General features: G+C 40.0%; 1 protein-coding gene across 2 annotated transcripts in view; it reads left to right on the top strand.

The window, feature by feature from the left end:
- CNTNAP2 (contactin associated protein 2) overlaps positions 1 to 24,873 on the top strand; it is a 1,148,794-nt gene that overhangs the window by 1,111,333 nt on the left and 12,588 nt on the right. For both annotated transcript variants that reach the window (XM_065830092.2, XM_071804698.1), the window contains exon 22: positions 19,811 to 20,041. In XM_065830092.2, the coding sequence (XP_065686164.1) occupies positions 19,811 to 20,041 (231 nt within the window). The remainder of the gene's footprint in view (positions 1 to 19,810; positions 20,042 to 24,873) is intronic.

Raw genomic sequence — 24,873 nt, 5'->3', positions numbered from 1 at the left:
ATATTATTTAGAATTCCTACATGTTGTAAGAAAGACATTTTTCAGAAGTTTTTTTCATAGTTTTTTCCCTACTGTCAGGTATGTCTAATTTACTACCAAAATTGTCCTCGGTATGTCAAGAGCAACATCATTTGGCCATGTGCATCAGTATTCTCACACACATCCCATCCACAAAATTATTTGTCAATCTACAGTTCTTGCTTTTGGGTCAAGCATGTGCAGGGAATTAAACAATCAAACAAACAAAACCCACAAAAACAAACAAACCCCACAAACAAACAAAACCAAACAAACACAAAACAAAACAAAACACCTCACAGTGACAATTTGCTCAAAGTTTCCATGACAGCACAACCATTTCCCAGATGGCTTCCAAAAGGAGCCTCCTTGAGATCAACTCTCTTAACATCAGTTGTCTTAAGAGTGTATTTGCTAAGAGGATTTACCGCTGAACCAACACCAGTGTTTAAAATGATTGATGAGTTTTCTATTTTAATGTATGGAATAATTACTGGAAGCATATGCCACATGTGATTCAAGATGTTTTCCTTAAAGACAGTCTTCCGATGTCTTTTGTGTCTCTTTTCCTCATCCCAACAGAGTCTCCCCACATAGTAAAAAGAAATATTGTGTTACTCAGTTACAGGACAGCCCTAGAGTAAAAATGATTAATTGTCCATGTGGCTGCACATGTCAGAAAATAAAGCACAGGAGCACAAGAACACCCCATCTGCCTGATTGCCTTTTGGGGAGAACTTCACCCAGGTTGTGATGAACTTCGAATAAGCCTTGTTACACTACTGGAAAGGATTTCTTGCATTCAGATAAAACAGTAGTAAATAGTAATAGTAAAGGCATTTAGCTCTATTAAATATCCTTTGATTGCTCTTAATTTCTCAGCCAAGGACTGAATGATACTTTCAACTCAACATCCTATGCTATAACTTGGTGTTTTAACTTAATGAGCCGAGGTAAAGCATCACTGCTTTCATTCAGTTGAGTGAAAGACGATGTGTCTGTCTTTTTCTTTCTCACAATAGAGAATGGCTTAGGCCTAAGTCTCAACCATGGTATTTCTATGTTAACACAAATTAATTGAGCTCATTCTGTAGCTTTTCTGTTGTCCATTTTAACAGATTTTTTTTCTAACTTTCTGTAGTCATAACAGCAAAAAATAATGGCAATACTCTTGGAATTTTAATAAGTGTTTTTATCTTATTAAATAATAACAAATTTGCTTAGTGAATATTTATCCCCATTTACAGGTGACTATTTCAAGTTACTTGTCTTGCTGTAAACTAGTTGCTTATTCGGCAGCTGAAAAAAAATAAAAAAGCAGTTCCAGCTCTAGTAGACAGATGGCACTGCCTGTGTTTGGTATGGGATGGAGCAATCTGGAGGTGTCTTCAGTCACGTACCTTTAAAAGCCAATGGGGCCTTTGCCCTTTGGCATCAGTTGAGCTTGTGCTCACGTTCTCTGTGTCTAAAAGGGTGTTGGTTGCAGAGCTTTTTTGGAAGTCGGGACTGTATTACTTCAAGTGTTCTGCAGATGTGTTTCAATCACGTTTTCTTAAGTAGCTGAGGGATCTCACCTCCTGCAAGACGCATGGAATAGTAGAAAATTAGCAAACATTTTCTTGAACTCCTAGTGAGCGGTAGAGGTTGGTGTCATGAGCTAGCTAGAGACAGGCATTGATGTTCCAGTAGCATGCAAGAGGTACCAAAAATAATAATGAAAGCAAGGCCATGTTGCTCACATTCAGATACTCCATGGAAAAGCTCAACATTCTTCTGAAACTGAAACACAGCATCAGGTGATGACAGGGTGCTCATAATTTAACAATGACAGGAGCTTTTAACGAAATGAGTAAGCACTTGTGGTGAGTCCCAGAAATAATTCTACTCCCTTCAATTAGAGCAGCTACCAGTTTAAATATAGGTTTCAGAGGGACTGAGAGGGAACCTAGATAGCATCACAAAACTCTAATGCTTGTGGTGAAGCACAGCTTAACACAACCATGCACTTTGGACCAAGCAGCATAAAATAACACAATGTAATCCTGGGCTTGGACCTTTTGAAATATTTTTTCATTCACTTCAGTAGAATCACCCTTAAGTCCCTAAAAAATAGAAAAGGGCTGATTAAGACAGAAGTTCCCCTCCCCCAAATTGTGCTCTGCAGGTTGGATTTTTAGGAGTCATTTACTGAAAGAGCAAATCCTGTTCTTTTTTACACTGTAAGGTGAATGCTGTCTCTGTAGATTGCATACCTGTCCAGATCTTTCTGTAGTTATTATTCACAGGCTCTTTCAGATCACAGAATGGTGATATGCAGGACTGTCCATCAGCCTCAACAGTGGCAGAGAATGACTACTGTAGCATATGCGATTAGTACCTAATCCCCATTTCAAAGTGCAACTTCACTGTGATAAACTACAGTTATTTAAGAGAATAGTCCCAATATAATGGCAAAAAGAAAAATACTTAATTAAGAAATAACTGCAATTATAGCCTCTCAGGCCTCTTGAGCAGATATGAGAGCTAAATGAAAGCTCTGACTTCTCAGCATGTGAAAACTCTCTGTTGGTTCCAAAAACTTCTGGTATCCATTCCACGTTTGAAGTCATCCCCTCCTTGGGTAGCTTCTTTCAACAGTTAGTCTACTACACCTTTAAAAATTGCAGTTTATTTCCATAATGTGTTCAGCTTTTGCTGACAGACACTGACTCTTGCTATGCCTTTCTTGCCTCAGTGAAAGAGCTTTTTAGCTCATTGTACCTGCTTAGGTAGCTTCTAAGTTTTTAAGCCTGTGATCCGTTATTTGCTTCTGCTGAACATGTGCTTTATTGATATTGTGGATTCTAATTTCATTAATCCAACATGCTACAAAGGCACACACACCTTTCTAAAATGTACTCTATCTATACAGTTATCTAGTTTCACCGAACTTGTACTCAAAGTCTGAAATTTGAAATTTATTTTAATAAAACATTTTTATTTATTCATTTATTTGAAGGTTTCATTTATTTGGAGATGTCATTTATTTGCTTACAAATTTTTAAATTTATTTGCTACTTTTAGAATTCTACATCTTTTCCATTACTTTTATGAAAAGTGATATCAGGCTAATTATCCAATAGTTAATCATCTCATTTTTTAACATATTTTTTTAAAAAATTCATTTTTTGTAAAGGACCTAGGGATTCGTCTGGTTTTCTGTAACTTCTCCAGTGCTTAAAGGGCTATCAAGTGCTGTAGGGACAGTAATCTCTTCAATTTACACCCAGGAGGTGTATGTAACGTATAGATCCACATAAGCATGTATGATGTGGATTTGGTTTGTTTTTTTTTTTTTTCCTTGTTTCATGATATAAGCATAAAGTTTTAAAAGAGTGGAACATTGTGCTTTGAGATACAAGCTATTCTTAAACATCTGCTTGCATCCATAGATTTCTTCCTGCCTCTCCTCCTTCTCACTGCCCTTCATTATTTGCCTTGGCTTTGGCCAGTTAGGCTTTTTAAAGCACATACATCACATATTAAACATAATCAGGTTATCATTGTTGGTCCCTAGGCAACCACCATCTTCTAGTCCAGTGATTAAGTCATCTTTATCCATCATAATGAAAGTCCAAACTAATTACCTTATGTCAGTCAGTAAAATTTTTAGGGGATTTTTTTTTCCAAAATCTAATGATGCTTTACTACTGGCTACATGGGATCCCAGCACAATCAGCCCAAATTGATGTCTTCAGGAAACGAGAATGAGGGGATATTTTCCACACACAGCAGCCATCCCTATCATCCCCTTTTCATGGACTTTATTAGCATACATTTTAGGACCGCTCCATTTAGGATCATGGTGGTTTGAGGTATTCAACAGAAAACCACAAGCGATGTGCTTCTTCCCTTCTGTCTATCCCAAGCCATCTTCAGCATTCCGTACCCAGAAATTAACATTCCTGTCAAGCGAATTGTCTCTCAATAATGTAATTATAAGTGAGAAATTTCCATTCCCTTTGTTTTCATCTCAGATTCAGAGCTTATGAATACAGGCCATTAAAAATTGATTCTAGTAGGGTCCTTTTCTACTAAATTATTATTTTATACTTCTAAGAGGTGGAATAAATATGCTGCACAGAGTTCTTTTCATCTGCAGCTAGACAGTTTCCAATACTTGGGCCAACTGAGTATCTCTAACCTGCAGATTGCCATGCTGAGACACCTTTCAGCTCTCTCTTAAACTCTGCTTTCACTGTGTATGGTTGAACTGCTGCTTGCACAAATTGTGTATTTTCTCTGCTAGAATTATTACAAACAACCATTCATCAATTAGAGATTCTTTATTTACTAGTTATTTTTTCATTATAAAAATGAACATGTTCATGCATTAACTTGTGTAGACCAAGGACACTTTCTATGAGTTTTCAATGTCAAATATTCAAACAGACCAGGATATAGTGTGCCTGTGCAGAACAGGACCCAATTTTATTACATCAAAGCTGACCTGTTTCAGAACAACCAAAGATAATAGACCTCAGTAAAATTATGAGGGCAGCTGGTTTACAGGTCTCAGATTGCAGCCTCCTCAGAAATACATAGATAACAGAACTGTCAGCATCAGTTTTGTTCAACGAAGTCCTCCATTTTATGTTCCCATTTAATAAATCCAAATAGGAAAAAGCCCTTGGGTCAAGTATTTACTGCTGCTGCTATTTTCTGTCAGAAAAGGTAAGCCATGTTGAGTTTCTAGTCAAGAGGTGAGCATCACAGCATTTTAAAAATATGGTCATTTTATGATGATTTAGTGAGGAAAGTACCTGCTGCTGCATGCAGTGGTGTTAATGAAATGCTATGGCAAACACTCTTCCAAGAGTGAAGACTGATACATCCCAAATAAGAAGGAAGTGAAACAGATCAAATTAAAGAGGAAACTTTTACAAAAGTGCAAACAGTTGTAGTACCAAAAAAAAAAAAAATCACACTTTAAACTGTGTTTCCAATGAGTAGACTCCTTTTAACACAACAAAAATATAGAACAAATAAACCCCTAATAATATGTAGGCCATACTGTGAGGAATCCAGTACTGTTTCTCTGAAAACACACAGAGGAGAAACTACTGTTTTTTCTCTGGAATATATCTAAAAAATATTGTCTAAGGTGTTGCAGAGTTGGTAACCATGGCTGTTTCTCTAGCAATAAGAGTTGAATGATTCAGCAGTGACCTTGTGAAAGTTTTGCCATTCTGGGCGACACAGAAACCTCCAGGACAGAGACAGGACAGTGAAAGTGTCAGCTGAATAGATGTGGCTAAATGCAATACCACGCTAGCTGAATAGAGATCTTACATGAGGTCCTGCTGATGAGTACCACGATCTCTGGTTTGATTCTGGAGTAATAGCATTTAGGTCTTACGATCTGAGACTCCGGTGCCACATTTCCTCCATCCTGGTTCCTCCTAGATCAATTATTCCCATTATGGCACACTTCTAGTAAAGTACTAATTTTTTTTTTTGCTTTACTTGCTCACTTCTGACTCCTCACTGGAGAGGCAGCTGAGCAGGCCCTTATAACAGTCTGTCCCCTGGCCAGTGCATTTTGTTGGCTGCAGTGATATTTTTGGTTTGAGTCAGTACTGGTAGCCTCCTTCTCCCAAAGCCATGTAGCATCTATATCCACGCTGGTGCCGCCACAAAGTGCTGGTAGCAGCAAGATGGGCAGCAGATAGCAATGGCCAAGCCCAGCCATCCCGCCTGAGCTGTAGCCTACATTATTGTTGACTCTTCAGGGTTTATGTCAACCACCAATTCTCATCTGCTCCTTCTGTCTTCCTCCTCTCTTCTCCAGCATGAGGGGCCCTCTCTCCATCTGGCAGTTTGGATGATGGTGCAGGGATGAGAGGAGGAAGGTGGTGGTGCAGCTAGGGGAGAAGGAGAAAGCAAACAGGCACATGTCAGTCTGAGGAGGGGAGAGAAAGAAGAAGTGGTCTCTACATCTTTCTGTTAGTAAGTGGATATTGTGTTGGTTATTGGCTGTTTTAACCCCTGCTTTTTCCAGAGCTCTATAGGCAGGCTGCTAAGTTTCTATTCTTTCATCTTAAAATGGAGCAAGTGAAGTCAGCTCAGTAATTTCAACTTTTTAAAACCATTCCATGCATGTTCTTATTTGGCTTTCCTCACCCTTGTATGTGAGTAAATTAAAAGCCGAAGTATTAGAACTGTACCTCTCAAAACCCATTAAATACCAGAATAACCTTCACAGAATTGCAGAATGTTAGGGATTGGAAGGGATCTTGAAAGATCATCCAGTCCAATCTCCCCTCTGGAGCAGGAACACCCAGATGAGGTTACACAGGAATGTGTCCAGGTGGGTTTTGAATGTCTCTGGAGAAGGAGACTCCACAACCTCCCCAGGCAGCCTGTTCCAGTGTTCTGCCACCCTCACTGAGAAGAAGTTTCTTCTCATATTTAAGTGGAACCTCTTGTGTTCCAGTTTGCACCCACTGCCCCTTGTCTTATCATTGGTTGTCACTGAGAAGAGCCTGGCTCCATCCTCGGGACACTCACCCTTCATATATTTATAAACATTACTGAGGTCTATAAACATTAATGGCAAGCAACCTAGCTACCTTTTCCCTGAGAATGGCTGTTTAACAGCACCAGCTCTTGATGCTGAGCAGCACCTTCTACGAAGACGATTAATGGCCCTAATGCCCCTTTAGTGCCAAAAAAAAACCTCAAACCAACAAACCCAAAACTAAACAAACAAACAAACAAAAACCCATAAACAAAACCTACAGCGCTGGTGAGAGAAAAGCGGCCGAGCCGGACCCGCACCTTTCCCTTCTCTCCGGTGACCGCGGGATGCGGATCCAGCCGCACTCGGGGCCCCGGCACCTCCCGGCAGGCCCGGAACCAGCCGCAGCCATCGGTTCCCCCGCTCGCCGCCCACTCTCACGCTGAATCCAGTCCGTGTTTTTCCGCCTCCAGGCCGCAGCAGGCAGGTCGGGGGAGGCTGCGCTTCGCGTTTCCCGCCCGCTCCCCCCAGCAGCCTCGCCGTGCGGGGCGCCGCTGCTCCCGCTGACGCCGCTCCCGGCCAGGCCACCCCCAGGGCCCGGCAGGCAGGGCCAGGAACACGGCAGGTAGCCTGAATGCGGGGAAGGGGGCGGGGGGGCTTGCCCTGCAAGGCGGGGGGGCATGGCAGCCCGTGGGGCTGCTCCTGCCGGGGCACCCGCCGCGGGGCTTGGGGCACTGGTGTGATGAGCTGGCGCCAGTTCTCAGTCTGGTGAGTGGGTGGACAGCGGTCTCCGCAGCGTTTGCCGAGTCGCCGGAGCCCGCCTGCCCCTGCCGGCGTGTTCGAGGCGGGGGGAGCAGCTCTGCCTGGCGCCTGCAAGCGAGACAAGATAGATGACCACACGTCTTGTGCCAGAAACAAAGCTGCGATGCGTGTTGTGAGGCATCCAGGATGCCCGTCTGGTATTTGTGGTTTCCTGGCCTTGGTTTATATGCTTTATTTCTGCGTGGGGCTCATTTTAATCAGGAGGCTGGGGGTGAAGAGAGGGGGACGAAGAAGGGCAATCTGATTAAGACCATCTGATGCTGATCCTGTGACCCACCTGTAAGTTTTTGTTTATTTTGATACAAACTAGTTGTAAAGGAGGCAAGTTAATAAGCTGTCCTGTTAGACATATTCCCAGCTGATGTGAGTGTTTGATCTAGTACAAGACTTAAGGAAAAAAGCAAATGGCAGTGCTTCTTGTTAGTGTAGCATCTTGAACTAACTTAATGTACTGTTTTAATGTAACTCTATGCTAGAGCAAGCATAAGGAGACACTATAATTCTAATATTTTTTATATTTATTTTCATTGCAGCTTGATCAAAGGTTTCCCTGTCCCTCTGAAGAAATCCTTTAGGTTTGAGATTAGAAATACTCAAAGCTCTGTTTCAGTATTTGAGTAGGAGGACTTGGTGCAGCTTGTTAACAAAGCCATTATGGTGCAAATGTCATTGTGTCCTCAAGACACTTTTCTGGAATATTTTTCCATGCTTGGATGTGATAATAATAATGATAAAGCATGGTGGTAGTTCACAGTTTGATTTAGGCCAGCTAGAAGTGTTTCCCTTACATCACCTAATGAGATGTACAGGTAGTCACCAAGTTAGTCCTTATACGTTGTCTGGTCCTTTTCATCCATCATCCCTCCACACGCCCAGCTCTGTGTCTTTTTGTCAAAATGTCTGTTATCTTTGCCTACTGTGGATGAGCAAATCATGAAACTGCAAAAATGGGCACCCAAATTTTGACACAGCACAGTCCTGTAATAGTGGAGGTGTGCAGTGCTTTCCACAGCACAGGAGGCTGAGGCACTCAGTCACCTTGCCAGGCTGCAGCCTTAAAGTGAGCGGCAGGAAGGTTGTTAGTGTCAGAGCTCAGCACTGGAACTCACTGGTGTGGGATGCTGTGGAGGCCAAAACCATTAGTGCTTTCTGAAATGGTTTGACACTGGAGATAGTTCTGCTGATTGATAGCTAAAAATAAAAGGCAAGATGCAGCTTCATCTCAGAAAGGTTTGAAGCCCGTGCTTATGGGAAGCTGAAAAGGTATTCTAGGAGAGGATCATTTTACACACTCCATGCTGTTATACTATTTGTGAATCATCTGCTATCAGTCACCTATTTTTTTGAAGAGAAAACAATGAACTAGATAATTAATTGATCTATCTAATGCGGCTGTTACATTTTTGTGATAATTTGATATTGTGTGTTGAATAGTAGTAGTTTTCAGAAGTAAATTTCTTGCAAGCAAGCCTGTTCCTGCAGAAGAAATACAAAAGAGTATTTCACATATGCATACGTATAACAAAGAAAAGAAGGAAAAGCCTTTAGCATTTCTTGGATCAACCTCATCATTGATTTGAGATGTAATAGAGACTGTTCAAGTATAAATTGCTCAGCTTCAAATTGTAAAGCATTCAATATGGGGGAAAAAAGCATAAAAGAAATTGCTTGTAAGAAATGAAATTCTTTTTCCCTGCACTGTTCTACAGTAGTTTTCCAATTGTTAAAATGAATGGTGTTTTTCAGTACTACACATAGGTTGATATTGTGCATACACAAAGTAGATGTTCTGATCTGAGAGAAAATAAATTCCAAGTGAAGAAGTAAAGCAAACAATGAAAATGTTAGAAAAAAATTACCTACTAAGTTACAGCATTCTCATCCTTGCTGGCATTCTGCTTTTCATTTGCTTGCTATTTTCAGGCTTTTGATGACTGAATTAAAACTGCCACTACATAGAAAAGTCATTGCTTATTTGCAGTGTGATAGTCTGAATATCTCCTGAAAAATGTCAGTTCCCAGAAAAACTTGTATTTATATATTACATTGTATTGAAATCTGACATTTTAGGTGCAGTAGCCATGGATTTCTTTCAAATTAAGTAAATAAAAATTATGTGGGGATGATGAAGTTTTATCTTTGTGATACTAACACCCCTAAAAGTGGTTTAACAGACAGATTGCAGATCCTTACCTTTTTAATTTATAAAAAACCCTTAGGAATACAGAAGGTTACTATCTGGCATACATGGTATATAAATAAAAACAATACCTTACTGAAAAATCATTTTCCAGTTTTAGTTTCATACCATAAATCTTCTTCAAACAGTTATTCTAGTTTTTTCACCATCTCTAAGTGTGACAGTAATATAAGCAAGGGAAGAGGGAGACAAGAGAGGGAATTTCAACCTACCCACTCTTTGATGCAGCTGTAGTTTTATTAAGATACTTGAGACTGGTAATATAGAATGCAAAGCATAGTATGAGGACATTTGCAAATAGTCATAGAATGGTAACCACTAAAGCACAGAATAATAATCAGACTGAAATTGTATTATTTTATTATAGTTTCGACAAAAGCGCAATATAAATAAAGGCATTGGAGTTTGGCCAAGACACATTATGTTTGACTACAGTTTGTAAGAGTCTTATTTGATTATTTATTTATTTTCTGGCCTCAAAAGCATTTGCTGAGTTATGTTGCAGCAAGCCTGCATAGACATAAAAGCGCATTTAGGCAAACTATATGAACGAAACTGCATATTTCTTTTGCATAGTAATGCTACCTCTGTATATTAGTTTTACATCCTCCTCTAAAGGTTGTGAAAGATGCTGTGAAGATAATTTATCATGAGCATAAATTAGAATAGGGTTATAAATCCTGCTGAAATCGTGTCGCAGCCAATTCTGAGGGTGTTTTCTATGTGATAACTTCTATTTTTTAATAGTGATATCTATGGTGATAAAACTACTCACTTATTTTTTGTTAGCCATTTATATTTGTTTGTTTGTTTGTTTGAAGTCAACTATATAATTTCATTTCCTCCGCTATCACAATGCTTTCTTTCACTCTGTTTAGAGCTCACCTGCAGACAAAAAGTAGATGAACCATTTAATTCTTTGTTGTGGATGAGACACCTAGTGGTGGCTCATTTTCTGCTGCCCTCCAGCCATACATGGGTCTTGCATCCTGTGAAGAGGATAGAGGACAGGGTAGAAAAAAAATCATTGCTCTTGAAGCTAATTATGACATACTTCTTATGTGGTTTTGCCTTGAGAACTGCTGATCTCTGTAGCCTGGCTGGTGTCAGTGGGTACTGAGCACTTTGTTTGTCAGTCAGAAGATTTCCATTAGCACTCAGGAGGGTTTGCAGTCAAGGCACACTGTACTACAACCTGACCAAATGTTAGTGCCTCGTTCTGTGAGCTCAGGCTACCATCTAGGTGGGTGTCCTTTCTTTTTAGGTCTCCTTAAATTTGGGATTCTTGCTTTAAACAACAGGCTGAGCTTTTTGCCTCTGATACCCAGGGAGGATGATTATTCATCCAGAGGAGAAATAAAGTGCTGCACCAATTTGTGAAATGATTGTGTTACCACTCATAGTTGGTTATAAAGGGTAATGCACAGAGAGGTCTCTCTTCCCCGGGACCCATGGATCCCACTGGCACAAAGCTGACTGTTCGCTCCCATTGAGGTTCTGCCCCCAGCTGAACATTTCCCAGGGGCCACCCTGTAGTGGGAGCATTTGAAGACTTATGCCAAAATCAAGAATTCCAGTTGATGTCTGGGTGTTTGGTATCGAAAGGGTCTCTAAAAACTTGGTGTTTCTTTGCTTTTGCCCTGATTTTTGCATTGTTCCATTATGCTTGGGAAAGCTTTATTTTTTATCAGTGGAAATACACCAGTATGAACTGTGCCTCCATTCGTGACCTTTCCAAAGTAATGAGAAGTTTGTGGCATGTTTAGAAAAAATATTTCATTTTGTTATCATATTTAAAAGCAATGCCCATGTGGTTTTCACTTTTATCTCAAAACATCTCAAGCAAGACACATCCCAGCGAGAGAGCAGGGGGAATTCTCTATGTCTTACTAAGAGGGAGAGAGAGAGTTTGATCTGAATATCTGAAGTGACTCACTTAAGGTTACACAGCAAGTCAGTAACAAAATGTGAAGAACATATCTGTTTCTGTGAAAGAGTGCTGTTCACTTTTACTGTTGGCTTTAGTTTTGTCTTTTTACAATGCAGTTACTAAGAACCTTGCAGCATCAGTTAATTCCCTTTTTGTTAGAAGGCAATGGGAATTACTGAATAATAATTTGCTGGTACACATGAAATTTTTAAATGGAAAATTCCAGGAAATCATACATCTGATGTGATATCTTGCAACATTCAATAACTATACCATCAGTAAAGGAGAAAAAAACCCCAGCTTGTTCTCAGACCCTCTTCATATGTGGCAATGTGAAACCAGGCTGCTGTCAAATAACCGCTCTGTTTTGTAGCATTCTTCGCAGTCCATTTTTTTTACTGAGGAGCTGCAGTTCAGCACTAGTCTTTATTATTTCTGCAATAATGGGATCCTGACAGGAATACATCAGCGATTTGCTCTCTCCCCTAGAGCATGACCTGAAAGCTCTAACTCCTCTGTCAGGGCCTGGGCTTTGGAAGCGATCCAGAGCTGTGGCACAGCTTCCAGGGTGGCTCAGGTTCTCTAAGTCTGTGTATTTTTCACGTGGTTCAGTCATTTCCAGCTTGTGCAAAAGGTATCAGGAACTATTCATAAAGAAATGGCCTTTGGGCAATGCTGATAAAGCTGCTACTGCAACTGAAAAATGCAATCGGCTGTTACAGTCTTCCTGAGTAATTTTTCTCTTGTTTGCACTGTGGATAAGGCCATTTCTGAAGTATCAGACAGCACAAGAAAGCACCATGTGCTTGTTGTGCAATGCTTGGGTTGATGTTATTTCCTTTGGTTTCTGTCACAGTGAGTTTCTCAGTCTAGACATAAATTGTCTAAACAAAATTACTCCATACAAGATATAATTTCTTAGAAAATCAGAAAAGTTACAATAAGTAACGTCAAGTTGCAAAGAAAAAGTTAAAATAGCTGTGGAAACACCATGTCACATGATAAGGCCATACTATGGGCAGTACCTGAAGGCTCTGGAGAGCAATCAGGTATAGGCAGGTATGAAGGCATCTGACTTTGAGATCTGATCAGGAGTCCAGGGCACATGCCTGAAGAAGAAGTGACAGGATGGCTGTCGCAGCCCCATGGGGGCTGGAGACCACCCTGCTGCTTCTCACCATGTTTACTCTGTCCACACAGGCCCCTGGGCAGCACAAGCATATTAGCATGACAGGAAAGGAACATGTGGGGAAGCACCCAGATACTGCCTGGCCCTCGCAGACCAGTAGATTAAAAAAAGCGTATCTGCTATGTGGGATTTCAGTTTTTGCATAAAGAGGAGTTGGTAGTCATTTGCACTTGGGTCCGGTGAAGCTCAGGTCCCCGTTCTCAGGGATCACACACCCCTTCACTACCCCCACCACCCCTGTAACAAGTTCTCTGTGACTGAGCATCTTTTCCTGCTGGTACGAGTGTTCCTGAGAGCTAAATGCACGAGCTCAGTTTTGAGTAATGGACAAAATAAAGTTCCTGTTGCTTTTATGTGCAGTTTGTACCAGTTACTAAATTTTAATTTAGAGGCTGAAATTAAAAGCGAAGGAAGTTTGAAGGCCATGACAAGTCTATACAGTACCTCAGTTTGGTGTCCATACGTGCCTTGCGGTTTTACATCAACTGCAACTCCATTAAACATCATTTCTGAGCGTTTAGCGTCTTTGTCTCATACTGTGGGTGTTTAGTGTCTCTGATGTGGTATCTACATGGTTAAGTTGTATTAGTGTGTTTTTTAATAGAAATTGCTGATTTAGGACAGAGAACGTGTAAACAGCCAGTAAGCGAACAGGTGCTTAAGCTTCATACTGGAGAACATTCGTTTCAAGAACCAGGTGATGTATCAGAACATAATTTTCCATTTGTCTAGTATTATCACCCTTTTTGAGTGTATAGTAGTTGCTCCTGACATGGATCTGTTAGCCCCTTGGCTTCATTCTGGTAGGTTTATGTCACCCCAGATAGGTTCTCCCTGTGACTATGTACTGTATGTGATTCAAGCCTCTTTTGTTTTTTTTTTAATTGAAACACCACACCAGTCCTTTAATATTGGCGTGTGCCAGGGTTTGATATTGCATTGGACCACTGCAGCTGGGCATCAAATACTGCAAATAAGAGAAAGTGCTTTATTAATCTCAGTGGCCTGTGACTTTTTGAAATCAATAGTTTCCTTTCAGGCGGAGCTTAAACTGCTTTCTAGTATGTGGAGCCTGATGCAGTAGCACAGAGATGCTTAAGACGCCGACTGGGCTGATCTTCAAGCAGCGGGTAATGTAAGAAGATATCTTTCTGAATACAGGGGACAAGAGAGCACATGGTGCTTGATTTTGCAGGGAAAATGTATTGCTAAGGTTGACCTGAAAGCAATTAGTGGTTCATTTAATTGAATCTATGAATTCACCTGTGCAGTCTATTAAAGCATTATATCGAGATAATTTAAGTTCAGTTTAGTACAGCTAGTTGAGGGGTTATAGAGATTTATAACAGATTACCTTCTGTCTACCTGCTGAGTGGATGCTTAAATGAAAGAGCATCCCGGTTGTTCAGCCATGAATACTGCCCTGTGGCAAACCTGGACTTTTCCCACTAGAGATATGGCTACTATCTTTCCAAAATCATTAAGCTGTTATATTTCTGGGCATACATGGGCACGTGTAAAGAGGTCATTGTCCTAAATCCAAACAGCTGAGTATTTCACCATTTTTAAAACAAAACTCAAATGTTGTCTTCTGTTGAGTAAATTGAACTGAAAGGGCTTTGGTTGTGCTGCTGAGACTTTTCTTTGCCTAAAAGGCATCTTCTGTCACAATCAAAATCCCTCTACTATATAGTGCTTTTCTTCTCCCTGCCCTGCAATGTACTGCTTCGGTCAGAACTTTCCCACTGTCAAAGAAAGAACTAGATGGCTGTAACATTTGGTGAGAGCCTTGCTTTGCTGTAAGTATTCGTAGCTATGGCTTATTTCTACTTTGAAGGGTATCACTGGAAAACTCCAAGGGAATTCATAACAGGATGTTTATTACATACATTATTGTGCTCACCCACAAACAGTACTTCAAGATCTATTACATTTCCTTCCTAATGGATCATAATTCACAATAAATGGATGCCTCCATCCTTTCTGTATGTATTGAACACGATGTAAGGTTCAGGATTTTTTATAACTTTTTTATATTGATCTGCATTTCAGAGTCCTATAAAGAAAAAAATGTACAGATCAGTTAGAATAGAAAATATGTTCAGCACATTTTATTGATAAAAGCAGTTTTTATAGGTTTACAAAGATTAGCAGTGGGGGTGTTTCCCTCTTCACTCACAGCTAACTCTCTCTTCTCCCTCTTTCCAAGGTTGGTGTTTAACACCGTCCAAGGCCGGCTTTCCACATGTGATATGACTATACTAGAATGGCACAGGGCTCTGCTGGATTGTACAGCTTTGTGCTGCAGAGCTTTGTATACATACAAATCATCCTTGGATCCACACATGGGAAACCTTTCATAAGTAGAAACATTTCTGTTTCATCTATCAAAAACCTGCTCAGGGCTGTGGGATCAAATGCATCTTTTTTTTTTTTTTCCTGCCAAATCCTGCTGTCATTTTTCTTCAGCTTTTCTAAGTGATGCTACAAGAATGTCTAAAAAATAAATGGCAGAGTTAAGCAGAGCTGGACCTCTGCAGCAGTGCGATAACCTTTTATGCTGTTAGAATCACCATGACCTTTTTGGCTACTCCATAGATCTTTTACTTGTAGATAGGGAAAGTAGAGAAGGGAGAGAAAGAGTAGATAAAAACTATATTTGGCAATGTGTCTGCTTCTACAAGGAGCTCATCAGATGCATGCTAACTACATCAACTTTGGTAAAAATCTGAACCGTACTGCCTTATAATGGTACCTAGGCAGGAACCACAACTCTGCATCTACAGGTAGCGTGGTAAGGCCAAAAAGGCTTAAAAAAAAGATAACCTAATTACACTGATAAGTATCACTGTGCTACTTATACATCTGTTACTTACGCACAGGTCCAGCCACAATTTTTTCCTCTATACAATTCATTTTTGCTTGTTTTCTTCTAGATTCATAGAATATTGCATTTCAGTTTGTTGGGTACTCATTAATGATGCTTTGTGTCATCAACAGTCTCAAAAATAGATACATCTTTTCACTTGAGTGGAAAAGAACACTAGTAGCACATAATTTTCAATGGAGAAAAAGTAGTATTTTCACTATGTGGCGATGAAATGAACACCAGTAACTGAGGATTAAAATCCTGCATCTTTTTTACTGTTAAAGAAATAACAAAACGTAAGTAACAAGTAATTCATGTTAAGTATATCTTCAGTGAATGTTAACACAGAAGAAATGGGGCAACTTAGTATACTGTTGTCGTGGTTTAACCACATCTGACAACTAAGCACCACTCAGCCGCCCACTCAAACCCCACAGTAGGATGGGGGAGACAGAAGAGTAAAAGTGAGAAAACTCATGGGTTTAGATAAAGACAATTTAATAGGTAAAGCAAAAGCCATGCACACAAGCAAAGCAAAATAAGGGTTTCGATCACTACTTCCCATCAGTATGCAGATGTTCAGCCATCTCCAGGAAAGCTGGGCTACATCATGTGTAATGGTTACTTGGGAAGACAAACATCATCACTTCAAACATCCATCCCCTTCCTTCTGCTTCCCCCCAGCTTTTAATTTCTGAGTGTGACATCATATGGTATAGAATATCAGTTGGGGTCAGTTGGGGTCAGCTGTCCTGGTTGTGTCCCCTCCCAGCTTCTTGTGCACCCCCAGCCTACTTTCTGGTGGGATGGTATGAGAAGCAGAAAAGGCCCTGACTGCTTAGCAACAATTAAAACATTATTCTCATACTAAATCCAAAACACAGCACTATACCAGCTACTAGGAAGAAAATTAACTCTATCCCAGCAAAACCAGGACAGCTGCATATTAGGTATATGTATTTTTTAAATGTTTGAGTAATCAGGGTAGGTGGTTGGGTAGTCATTGTATGAATGGATTTGCCTGAATGGTATCTGTCTTGTAATCATGGTCTTCATCTCAAGTCAGCAGGTTCTGTGGCCAAGAGAGCAAATAGTTAAAACCAGTTAAAGTTTAAAAAGGCCTATAAGTGGTATTTTTTGAAGTCTTTCATTACAGAAATGCTTGTGGGTAGAGTGCCAGCAGAAAATCGCTGCATCAGAGCTGAAAGCAATAATAGTAATGTTGCTGTTAAGTAATGCAAATACTATATTCTATGGTATATGACCTTGCACTGGCTTATTTGATGAAAATTAGAAAAAGGGAAAGTAGTTGCGTTGTACACTTCGCTTTATTATAAATGTGGTTGTCATCTTTTCTTTTTGTCACTCCTTTGTTATAGGGAGAAAATCGAATTTTAGTCACGACAACAAAGGCACATTTCATTATGTAATCATTACACTCTCCAGGGATGGGTTTATAGCAAGCTCAACTACACAGGGAGGCAAAGTATAATGGCCTAATATCAAGAGAGTATCAGTGCACTGAGCCCTGTGGGACGTGCACGGGAAGGAATGTGGTCACAGTCATAGAAGTCGATCTGTCTTGTTTTAACACTGATGTGATGGGAGCTGATGGTAAATTTGCCTGAGGTGATTTCCACAACCATCATTTATGGAATGTTTTAAGCAAAAATGCAGGACTTCAGCAAGGTGCCATCTTAGAGTTTTGTGTGTGTTTTTTTTCCTTAATTCTTTCAGGATCTAGTATCCATCGCTTATTGTTCACAGTTAGAGAAGAATGGTGCTGAAGCTACTAATGTAGCATGATCATATTCACAGATTTTTGTCCTTGTCATTCAGAATTGTGAGTGGGAGGCTATTAGCATTGCTGCGTGAAATTCCACAGAATATATAAAATATGAAGAAAAGGTAATCACTAAACAGTTATTGACAGTTGTTACAGTGTTTAAAGAAAAATATGGTCTTCTAATTGTTCCTTAGTTTATAAGGATTGCTCAAAATTGCAGCTATTCACCGAATATACCATGAATATTTTATTGAAGTAAGATAGAGTGAATATTGTGGTCGGATAGGAACCTTGTCTGAGTGGTATGGTGTACAAGTGGCATTCATGTGCATGAACACTGTCTTTTGTACAGCTTTTCTACTAACAATGGAAAGTGTGTGTGGACATTACTTACTATCAAATTTTTGCAGGAGATGATGCTATTTGGTTAAGCCACTGTCTTAAATGAGAGCTGGATGAAAGACCCACATGACTAATACAACGATTTTAATGCATTTAAGCTAGTCTCTGTCTGGGTCCTGAACATGTTACAATTTTGTCACAGGTGACAGTCACTGCTCACTGACAGCTTGTGAAATGTGGCTATAATATTGACACAGACTGGATAAGCACTAGCGGAAAAAGGAAAGAGGAAAAGGGAAACTGGGGGGGGCAGTGGGGGTAGAACAAATCTGTACAGTGGATCACATAAGGATCTAATGCAAATAATTTTCAGATTATGCATATTCCTTTTGTATCCTGATGCTGGTGGGGGCAGGACTTACATGTTGTCTGCTTCTCACTCTAATGGGGTTACAAAGACAGATAAACGTACAGCTTAGTTCTGCATGAAAACCAGTAAGCTGTTTTAATTGTGTTCAAGATTTGTCCAGTTACTACCAGTTCTCCACCACCTCATGTTTAACATGTGAACCCAAAAAAATGAAGTGTACTTGAAATATACCCTGCCTGCTTTGTAGCCTTGAAACTGCTCTTGCATAGCCTTGATGCAAAACCCTCAGTACTCTGAGGAGTAGCACTGACATATATAGCCTGGTAGTTTTTAGGGAGCCCCAACAGCAGCTCAGACATCATACAATTGATCCTGGGTTGGTTAGAACTGAAAACAAACACATCCAAAAGTTTTGTAATGCATTTTCTAATAACTCTGATTTCGTTTTTTTGGTAGCAAAACTCAAAAACAGGTGTGCTTTGCTTCCCAGCTCTTCACCAAGCTCTTACAATAAAACTTTTTCCTGCTTTCTTCTCACACCCCTCAGGAGAACCCTCTTTCTTTTTTTATGGCACTATCTTGTGATTGATATATGTAATTTTTTTCCAGAAACGCTATTTTTCAAGCCCTCATCATTGTTCCTATCTGAAAAGCTTGCCTTTGAACAACCCGGGGCTGCACCCCGTTCTCTGTCACTGGGATATCATCTTGCCTTGCTCGGCTGAGTGTGATTTTTTCCACTGGCTTCAAGGACCAGACATTGACTCCTATGCCTGCTGACCCAGGGAAAGGGAGTTAAAAGCATCTCAGTGCCTCCAGAGCAATACTCCCTGGTACAGCACAAACATCATGCTGCTGTGTTTCTTTTTCATTCACTCCATGCTACCATAGAAAAAAGGAAGCCAAACCCCTCGCTGCCATGTAGATATTACATTGGACACTACAGTGATGCTTTGAAATGTTAATACCCTCTCAAACACAGGCAGCTGACAGAGAGCAGTGGTTTGGTTTTGTTTGTGACTCAGACTGTCACAACAGGTCCTGGCAGAAATAAAATAAAACAGCCATGAGCAGCCTGCAGGCTCCTGGGTAGTAAGGGCATGTGCCACATTTTATGGCTACCATTTTGGAATCGTTTTAATTGATGTGCCAGAAGTGAGAAAACCACTCGTCCCTCAGCCGACGTCGGCCTTGTTGTGGTGGTGCGGGAGCACACCTGCTGTTCCTCAGCCTGTGGCAGAGGTGGGTGGGCTCCTGCTGGCTCTCACCCCTGCCAGGGGAGGGAAGGAGGCTGGAGTGGGGCAGCTTTCCACCTTGGACCAAAGGGACACTTGGTCTCCTGACGAGGAGACAGGAGGCAGATGGAAGTAAATAGGAGTGGTCCCGGCCCACTGAGAGGGGCCAGAGGGTGATGGGCCAGGGTGAAGGAAGAGGCATGTCTCACAGCAGCAGCTTCAGCTGGGAGGAAAAACCCTGGTGATGACTGTCCCTCTACCTTCTTTTTCACCACCTCTTCTTGTTCTCTGATGACTCCTTCATACAGGCCTTTCATTTTAATGATAGCATAGCAGTGAAGCCAAGTCACACCAAGACCTGAAGGCTTCCAGCTTTAATCTGTAATGAAATGTAGAGAAACCTAGCAAGGTCTGACACATTCTCAGTCTCCTGAAAGAGAGACTTGAGAACTGAGATCAGGGAATCGAGTGTTCAGACCAGTGTGCTTCCCAAAGCAGTGAATTGTTTTGATTAATCTTTTTTTTTTTTTTCCCCCTTAATTTCCCATAGAAATTGGGAAGATTGACCAAGATATATATAAATACAACACCCCAGGATTCACTGGCTGCCTATCGAGAGTGCGGTTCAACCAGATTGCTCCACTCAAAGCAGCTCTGAGACCTACCAACGCATCCTCTCACGTTCACGTCGAAGGAGAGCTGGTGGAATCCAACTGCGGAGCATCTCCACTCACCATTCCACCAATGTCGGCTGCTACCGACCCATGGCACTTAGACTCAGGTAAGCTGGGGTTCATGCCACGTTAGCTCAGTGGAGCAGTTCAGAGAAGAAATACATCCACCTTCCTCTGTAAGGAAAACCAAAACTGAGTGGATGCGATTGATAGCTGACTCTAGGACTGTAATAAAGATAGGAAGTGTGAAACTGGAATGATGGAAATTAGCCACCGCTTCTAAGTGCAGTTACAGGATATTTTCTTTGCCTTTTTTTTAATACTCTGCTTTATTTTTCTTTTCCGTAAGTCTTACATTCTTTGAATGTTGCTTTTTTACCTCATGCTGTGATAGCACTTTCATTGTCATATTGGGTATGTAGTCAGCAAAAAATTTCAGTTACAAATAAATAGGTACAATAGCATTTCTTACACTGTATTCCTAATAAGTGAGTATATTGTAGTCAGTTTCATACAAAAAAAGAGTAAATCTAATTTTATGTGTAAATATATTTATATAAAGTGCTGAATTGTTTTCTGAAATGTCTGCTTTCCTTAGGCCATGTTTAATGGGAAGTCCAATTAGTCATGATGGCATTCATCTCATACTGAAAGCTAAAACAATTTTCTGATCTCAGCAATCTCATTCTACTTTTGCAACTTTGAAAGTATACGTTGTGCCTAATTTTAGAAATGGATTTTTTTCTCTCTTTGAATACTTAAAAAATATTTTCCCTCTAGATTTATAGGGTCAAGTGTTTGTTGACCCCTCTCTTGTATTTTGTCCTTATTCTGATTTCACTTGTAGCAGTGTAAATTAGAACATGTAAAGGCAAAGCTGATGGATTTTCAGTGGTATAAAATTAAAATGCTAGAGCAAAAACTCTGTCAATCATGATTTTTATTCTGATTAGTCTTTGCCTATTGTGTTTGGGGATACAACCACCAGTTTTTGTATAAGAGGGGACAGGTATATATGTTTTTCTTAGAAGTATGTGTCAAGGTCATTCCTTTGGGTTTTGGATTTTTTTTTCCTTCAAATGTCAAGGAACTCCTTGCAGTATATCCTTTCAGCTTTTCTTCAGTAGAGAAGTAGGACAGATGTTTATAAGAAGAGGCAGATATTCCAAGGCTGAGGGTCCCAAGCATTGACACAAGCAGCATCATGCTCTAAAACATGTTATTTCCTCCTTGCTGCCATGCCATTATAAGAGTTCAGTTCGTCTCTTCACTGTTTGTGACATGCAATCTCGTACTTGATTCTTTTCATTGCAACTTCATTGTCCCTTTCTTCTCTGAAATTATTAGGTCAGTTTGTACCTGAAGGTTGTGTTCTGTGCTCTTTCTGTAAAAGCACATTTCCTGAAGGATATTTCACTGGCTCATGTCTTTGAAAAGTGTGCCATAAACAACTTGAGGATGCACTGCTGCTATGAATCTTGCGCAGCTAATGAGTTTTGGTGCTAACTTTCGTTGGTTTGTTTTTCCTGCACTTACTTTGACTGCAAGCTAGTAAAAGACCATGATTAGATTTATTCAGGATATTTGAACTGTTCCTCATAGCTCCTGTTATTTGTTCTTTCCATGTGCTACTACGCTCGTCCTTGTGTTAGCTCAGTCTCGTTTTGAAAACTTTTGCTGAGTTCATTGAACTTTGTTACCTGACAGATTACAAATTTACCTTTTTTCTTCTGAATTAATTGTAGTATTTGATCATGGAGCCAGCATGAAGGATATCAGGGAACGTACAGCATGCAATTAGGTTGGCTCAAGCTGTCTGTTAATTTTTGCTGAGCAAAAAAATCTGATTGCTGTAGCCAGACTTGACTGTTTCAAGTCATGGGCAGACAGAATGCAAGTGACCCACCTTCATTTTTGATCATTATAAGCTTTAGTATGACTGTCAGCTCAGGACCCCTCCTATTATCCTCTCCAGTGTTCTGCAGCAGTAGAGGGAAAAGATCATATTGCTTTAAATACCTCTAGTGGGAGACTGCTGTACACTGAAGGGAACGACAGTGTCAGGTGAGTCACAGTAGAAAGAGTTTTCACAGCAAGGGGGTGTTGTTTCACTGGGACAGGAGTGAAAGGACATACGAGCGTGGGTGAACCATTCCTGACTTTCACTCTGAGTGACATTTCCACGGCATAAAGAGGAGGCATCATGGCAACTCATTTATTGGTATCAGGTAAGAACGACTCAGTCTTTGTGAAAGTATCTCTGATGGTCTGACACAGCCATCTGTGTTTCAGTCTCAGGAAAAATATATACTGTAGACTGTGTAACCTCACACACAGGTGATCTTGATGACTGGTACATGCATTTGGCATCAGTGTCGCTTTGCTTTAGGTTGCACTGGTGATTTTTTTTATGTTTCCCAAACCCCACTACAAGACTTGCTCATACAAATTGTGTTGAAAGAGAAAATGGAAAAATCAAAGGTATAAGTAATGTTTCCTCTTGGCTCCAGAGCTGGAATAGTCTTGGTACTCTCATCATGAATTTGCTCCTTCACTAAACCAGCTGAAGTGGTAAAGACAAAAAGCCCTTTTGAAATTCACAGAAACACTTGCAGTTGTGCTAAAACAAAAGCCACAGATGCTCTGCCACAAAGGAATGGTTGCAAAGAACATGGCTTTGAAAGCAGCAGTTACTTTGTAGAGGGTTTCTAATTTAAAAAACGTTTTCATCTGTAATTTTTATTGGTTTTCTTACTTCATTTTAAATAGATGTTAACAGAACATGAGAGTTGAGGATGGGTGGTTCATAGTGAAAATACAATATCAGGAAAAATTTTCTGGTAATTGTCATGGTTTAAATCTCGTTCAGTGACATACTCCACACTTATCCCGATTCATATTTTGAGTTAAATGTGGATTTGTAGGTTTGTTTCTCAAATACTGTAGAATTGAACACTGAGGATTGAAAAATGCTATAGGAGGGGATCAAATAAGTGTTTAAATAGGATAGATACAACAGACAGCAAATGGAATGATCTTTTCACCTCTAAACTGCAGTGCTGGATCAGACCTTAGGAGTAATTACCAAATGTTAAGCAGGTTCTGCCTGATGGGTGACCTACATGAAATGTTTGCCTTAAACTCTTCTATGTAGTTACTCCATGGATGCCTCCTGCTAGCTGCAAAACATTTTGGATGCGTGAACAGAAAGGCTAAAGGGAAAATCATAAAGACATGCATCAGTCACTTGCAGTTGACCCTTAGAAACAAGTTCAGGGGTTTATGAATAAGAAACCTTGTTGATTTACTCCCCAGACAAATGGACTGTACAGCTTCTCAATTCATGATCTTACTCTTTCTAGTAGCCTTGAATTCACATATATTTCACATTCACAACATTTGTTCTTTATAGATGTATTTGTCATTGTAAAAATGCCACTTCCCTCCCTCCCCACCCCTGGCTGGCATTTTGCCATGCTACTGGGAAATTATCTTAAACTATTATCTTTTTCAGCTTGTGAGTATTCATACAATGCATAATCTTCCTGTTGCTATGGTGATCCTTTCTTGGTGTTGATGAAGTGCAGGAATTCCACAAGTCATTCCTTTCTAGCATATGACTTCTAGTGATTTAAAAGTCAGTAATCAAACTCAAGCAGATCATCAGTCTTAGTTCCCCTCCTGTATTTTCCTTCCATCTGTATTATCTCAGTTCGTGTCAGACAGTCCGATTTGCCTTGGTTACATCAAAAGGAGTGTAGAAAGGAGGGAAAAGAGAGCCTGATCAATTACCATCTTATTTAAAAGTTAGATGTCCTGCCTTTACATATTGTCTAAACCCAGCGAATTACCTGTCTGGCATACTTTTGAAAACAAAAGTTAAAACTGCATGCCTTTAACTATATCAGTATGCATGTTTTAATATCTATTGCTGTAGCATATGTTAAAAAAAAAACAAACCAAAACAATCTCCAAGGGTTTTTTAATAGCACTCCGTTCAAATTAGCAAAGTTGTATGTCAATAATAACTGACACCTTGCTCATTTTAGAGAAGGAAACAAAAGCCCAAACAGATGATTATTTTTGTAGTAAATAAACTCCTACAACTGAAAAGCCCTGTACTTAAAATCAGCAGAAACATATTATTGGGGTGGAGTTCTTTAGTTTGTGAGTGTTTTTATCTAAGATAAAGGTTCTGCACTTTACTAATAAGGTTTTACTTCCACGCTTTTCTTATTTCTATAAAAAAGGATTAAAAAAAACCTACTACATGTATGTGCCTCTCCATTTTAGGTAAAATGTGCTCCAGCTTGCCAAGCTACCTGATCTTAAATTTAGTAAAAGGAAATGATAACAGAAGAGTCAAGGCATATACAACAGTTGACAAACCATGCTTTAGCACCTCTAAGCTGCCATGGCACTGTGCAGCTGCAAGATGCATTTATTCTGATTACGAACAGAATGGCATTTAGAGTATTTAACGTGGGATTTAGTTAAACCCTTATTAGCATCAACATTATAAGAATTAAATTGAGTGGGATTAAATGCTACATCTGGAATGTTCTTCCAAGTGGTGTCACTTTTTTATTGACTGTATGTTTTTAAACCCTAAATGTTATTTAGTTTTGTAGAAGATGAAAGAATCAACAGCTTACTTTGAAACCTGTACTGAACATGGCTGGCAAAGACATTGTATGAAGCCATGCACCACTGTCATCAAGATTAAAACAACTGCCTGTATGATCAACTCCCTTTTGTTACAAATTCGTCCTTTAACAAGTGATGGCAGAAGGGAGTGGGAGGGCTCAATATTGGCCGTATCATCCATGTTTGCCTAGTTGGCCAACTAGTTGTCTTTGCCAAGCAAAAGATAGTCAATTTCTGAACTGAAAGAAAGTGCCACTCCTGTTACTGGTGACAGTGATGAAGGTCACCTTCT

Source organism: Patagioenas fasciata, chromosome 2, assembly GCF_037038585.1.
Source record: "Patagioenas fasciata isolate bPatFas1 chromosome 2, bPatFas1.hap1, whole genome shotgun sequence".
NCBI lineage: Eukaryota > Metazoa > Chordata > Aves > Columbiformes > Columbidae > Patagioenas > Patagioenas fasciata.
This window is presented reverse-complemented; position numbering and strand designations above follow the sequence as displayed.